General features: G+C 45.5%; 1 protein-coding gene across 1 annotated transcript in view; it reads right to left on the reverse strand.

The window, feature by feature from the left end:
• Positions 1 to 2,049, reverse strand: part of LOC119587862 — a gene marked incomplete at its 5' end in the record, with an annotated part of 13,833 nt that overhangs the window by 803 nt on the left and 10,981 nt on the right. Inside the window, 3 exon segments of the mRNA XM_037936565.1 lie at positions 573 to 726; positions 1,217 to 1,387; positions 1,856 to 2,013. Of these exon segments, the coding sequence (XP_037792493.1) occupies positions 573 to 726; positions 1,217 to 1,387; positions 1,856 to 2,013 (483 nt within the window).

Genomic DNA, 2,049 nt, shown 5'->3' on the forward strand with positions numbered 1-2,049 from the left:
GGTGAGGGGGTCCCATAAAACGAACGAAAAACCCTGCCGTTTTTGTATTATCTATTCGAACTTGGAGTCAGTACTATAGTCTAGTCTATCTAGTAATCAATAACTTGTTTTCTGTTTCAATGGAACTTGCGTATTCAGACAAGGATGTTCATTGATCTCACATTATAATCATCAAAGGGTTGATTATCATAAACTCAGTATAAAAATAACCAACCAGCGAGATGATATTTCGTTAGATGATATCTTCAAAAGGGTTTATTCCAGGGCACAGAGATATAGATCACACAAACCCAGGATTCACAGAAATCTTTATATTTAGAACAAGCAGACAGAATACACTCTCCATAAAGTAATATAACAGCTAACATTCATTCTCCGTAAGAGGGAAATCCCACGTGCATTACGGAAATAAAAACTAAAAACGAACTGAAAAAGGGAAATAAAAAAAGGCTGACCTCAGCAACGCAAAAAGAAGAAAAATAGAGAACGAAATAATTTAAAAGCATTAGATTGAAAAAATATAGGACCCAGATAACCGACCTCCCCCCCCCCCACACACACACGACAGCAACCTTGGCTCGGCTCGTCAGGTAGGCCTCCCACTTGGAACACCTTCCCGAGCGTGACCGCCTTCTCGAAGAGGGGGACCGGGGGGCGCTTCCCCCGACCCAGGTTGATATCGGAGCTCACGCACGCCGGCCTCTCGGCGCACTCCCCGCCACACAGCTGTCGGAGGGAGTGTCTTGAGTGAAATTTTAAGAATATCAATTTACGCTGTTATCTCATTACGTATGCATGCACATTTAGATCTAGAGTGTATTTATTGTGTAATAGTCTACATCTATAGTTTCTCCCTTTACATCTAGCAATAAGTATGCCTATCTTATCTTCGTCCTTTCGCCACTACTTCGACCTGCTTGTCTAGCATTGTCGCTCAAAAATGGTAGTGTCAAGCTGTCAACTACTGTCACTCGCCTGTAACTGCCATTGCAGGTACATTCACTGATTCATTTATGCTAGAGATCCCTTTAAAATCTATAATTTAGTTTCCTGTTGCCTAACAGCCCTTGAATATATTGCATTCCTAGTGCTGTTCGTAAATCGGCGATATATATAACAAAATATAAAGACCTGTAAAGACCTGACGGCAAATGTTTACAGTCGCAACTACGAGTGTCCGCAGGCACCAAAACACAAGGCAGATAGCTTCGTTTACCTTGACATTGCAGATCACCGTCATGGTCTGCGGTTCGATCTTGGTGTTGAAGGCCATCATGGTGGCGAACTGCGTGACCTTCCTGACGGTGTGCTCGCCGAAGGTTTCGTCGTGGACCACGCCCAGCACCTCGCGGAACTCGCCCATCACTCTGGAGGCGCTGCAGCCGTCCTGCGAACAGCATCGCAAAGAACGGCCCATTAGCTTCTGTCCAAACTTTTGAGTTCTTCATTATCTAAACCGTTTTGTTTGATTTTTTAAATATGTAATATCTATGTTGATTAGACTTAGAAAATCTACTGAGATATGCGCCGCACAATGTCTGTTCGAGCACTGTCTACCTCAACCTCTAGCATATCTGCTTTTCTTTTGAAACTATTACCCTAAGTGCTCCCAGATTCAGCAAAACCAGCGTTATTTAGACAATACTAAAAATGATAAGGTCAATGGTACGTTTTACAACATTTCTCACAGCAGGTCTAACCTGCACTAAAGAACACTAAAATCTTAAATAGAAGAGACTTCATAACCTCGCCTGCCACACAAACAAGGGAATTCGCATGACCGTAAGAATCGCAAGGCTGCAATAAGGTCGTCCGGTTAATCAAGAACCAAATTTCGAGATCCGGGCTGGCCTACCTGTACCAAGACGACCGCGCTCCCGTCCTCGCTGCGGGCCTCGCACTGGCTCACGTGCAGGTCGAGGGTGATGTCCCGGGTGAGCACGCTGATCACCAGGCTCATATGGGTGCCCAGAGGCTGCCTCGCCGACACGGGGACGCCCTCCATCTCGTCACCTGCGGACACGCGGGCGGAGGGTCGCACTGGTGGTC

The sequence above is a fragment of the Penaeus monodon genome, chromosome 23 (genome assembly GCF_015228065.2).
Source record: "Penaeus monodon isolate SGIC_2016 chromosome 23, NSTDA_Pmon_1, whole genome shotgun sequence".
NCBI classification, from domain to species: Eukaryota; Metazoa; Arthropoda; class Malacostraca; order Decapoda; family Penaeidae; genus Penaeus; species Penaeus monodon.